The 2661-nt window shown below is 40.5% G+C and overlaps 1 protein-coding gene across 1 annotated transcript in view; it reads right to left on the bottom strand.

Annotated features, from left to right (window-relative positions):
* Positions 1-1482: 1482 nt before the first annotated feature.
* Positions 1483-2661, bottom strand: part of LOC101847099 (beta-hexosaminidase) — a gene marked incomplete in the record, with an annotated part of 55678 nt that continues 54499 nt past the window's right edge. Inside the window, 1 exon segment of the mRNA XM_005095900.3 lies at positions 1483-2181. Coding sequence (XP_005095957.2) covers positions 2124-2181 — 58 coding nt within the window.

Here is a 2661-nt window from a genome sequence, read left to right as displayed (position 1 = left end):
TGTGTGTGTGTGTGTGTGTGTATGTGGTGAAACACCAAACCAATGTGCCAGGATTGGGACAATAAAGATGTATCTTATTACTCTTATGTGGAGCACGGAGCGAACTCTCCACAGAAAAGTTTCTATAATAATAGATAATAGATAGCATTTGCATCGTACAAATTCCAACTCAACAGCAAGCTCCTTTCGAGCTTTATAAAGTATATTATTACCACAGCAGACCCGATAGCATTCTGAAACAATCTCAGCTTTCTGGGAAGCATATAGAGCAAGCTTCCACTTATAATTACACTGAATCACTAACATATTGACAAGATCTTTCGCAGTCTATGGCCTCGTACCCATTCACACATCGGTGAAATGAGGAAAATTTATGAAAAGAGCTTTTCCCGAGGACACAACGTTGGGCCTGCAGCTCTAATCGCCAAACCCACAACCTCATGATTACGAGTCCGGTAGCCGAACCACTAAACTACTGACAAGACAAGAGCTGCAGCCATGAAAGTGCACAGTCTAGGGATATAATTCTAAGCCATTCATCATCATCACCATTGCCTTTCTCACCCCGCACCAGGGTATAGTAGGCCACGAACAAACACAATATGCCATTCATACCTTCTAGCAAAACTTTTATATGCCCCACAATTCCCACACCGGCAGTCATTCTACGAAGTGCATAATTATGTTTGAGGTATTCAAAATTTTGATCATTTGAATGTATACAACCCACACACCAACCTCTGCCCAGTCAATCAATCCCTTCCATCATTCATGTCACTCAGCTGTTGAGAGACACACGGAACTTGTCAATGATGCTAGTTTTGTACTGTAAAGTAAACCCTCTGCTTGTAAATACTCTTCAACTATGAAACGCCACAAGGACAAGAGAGAGAGAGAATCATTAACTCAAAGGCAAAATCTCAATCTTCAAAAAGATATGTCCATATCAGAATCTCTCACACTGGACCTGAATTTTTGCAGTGTTTTTTTTCAACATAAATAAAGTAATACTAGATGATAAATGTGAGGCAGTGTGGAGAAATCAGACGCTCGTCAAAATAATGAAATCGAAGGTATCGGCATTTTTTCCCCCAGTTTGACCATTTTTTTCTCTCTAATTTTTGTTTTTTGGCTCAACATCTTTTGCATCCATTTAAAAATATATTTCTATGTGGATTTTTCTGAAAAACGTTGATTAAACACTCAACAAATGTAAACTTTCAGTTTCCAAGTATTCTCAAGCTTTGGAAATAAACAAACTTTGACAGCCATTTTCTCGCAAATTTTACCTCTAAAACCAGCCATCCCTGACCTCATTCAATCACAAATATCTCAACTTCCATTTAAAATAGATGTGTATAATCTTCATGGAAACATAGTCAAATGAACAAGCTGTAAGATAATACCAGCAAACTCCAGATGCACAAAAATTGACGAGCGCCTGATTCCACCACGTCAAAACACACACATATATATATATATATATATATATATATATATATATATACTGCTTCCGTTTCCTCCACCCAAACAGAGGTCATAGATCATCAATTTTCCGATCATTCACACCTTCAACATTCCATGAAATGTGAATGGGGTGCCAACGAGTCTCACAGAAGCAGCAAACTGTCGATACAAGACCGGAGAATAACCAGAGACTCGGGCAGGGGTTGGAGGAATTTGGCGTACTTCCATACTGCTAAAGCTTTCCTAATACGGGGTCCCCATTAACTCTTTAAACCCCATCGGAGCATCCGGAGGTAATAACCCTGTTCCCCATCGGACGCTGATACTAGTTACAACTGTTTCGTTTAATTTATTGCTAGTTTTTGTTTGTTTTTCAGAATCATTCCCGAACCAAGTTTTTTTAGTAATGACTAAGCCTTTGTTTCCGCCATTTAGAAGCTGGAAGGTAAGCTTTTGGGGTTATAATGAGACATAAAGCACCAGGCTTAGGTGACTGTAGACAAAACTTCAGGAAATGGTGGAAAAAAATTCAGGGTTTAAAGAGTTAACGACGGGATCGACGGGTCAGGCCGACGTAAAGGGCATCCGTATAACAGCTCAGGTAGATGGTGTGCTGACTGCCTACTTGGAATGTTTGAGCAGGACAACCCAGTTTGTCAAGATTTCCGGCCAGGAACTCGAACAATACGGCTAAATCGCTTCCCGTCGGCAGATCTGCAAAACAAGTAAAAGATTAGAAAGTTAGAATAAAAAAACCAAAAGATTTCACAGAGGGGGGATGCAAAACTACTTCTCTCTCTCTCTTATCCTCTCTCTCTTATCCTCTCTCTCTCTCTCCCTCTCTCTCCCTCTCTCTCTCTCTCCCTCCCTCTCCCTTTCCCTCCCTCTCTTTGTCACTCTCTCACTTGCTCTCTCTCTGTGGGTGGTTGGTGGGTGCTCTGGTGTGGTTTGCTCATTCTTTCCAAACAAACATCTATCATACTTATCTCCCCTCCTTCTTTTCTGTGTTTGTTACTCTCTTGTAACACCTCCAATCATCAGCACTTATATGACCTATTAATGCTTCAAGCGCCGTAAAACTCTTACAAAAAAATAAAATAAAAGCACTCCCTCACTTGCTCCATCTCTCCTTCTATCTATCCTCTCTCTCTCTCTTCTGTCTGCCAATCCATCTATCCACCCATCCATCCTTCA

Source organism: Aplysia californica, unplaced genomic scaffold (genome assembly GCF_000002075.1).
Source record: "Aplysia californica isolate F4 #8 unplaced genomic scaffold, AplCal3.0 scaffold00116, whole genome shotgun sequence".
Classification (NCBI taxonomy): domain Eukaryota; kingdom Metazoa; phylum Mollusca; class Gastropoda; order Aplysiida; family Aplysiidae; genus Aplysia; species Aplysia californica.
Note: the sequence above shows the minus strand (reverse complement) of the source record. Positions and strands in the feature narration are given on the sequence as shown.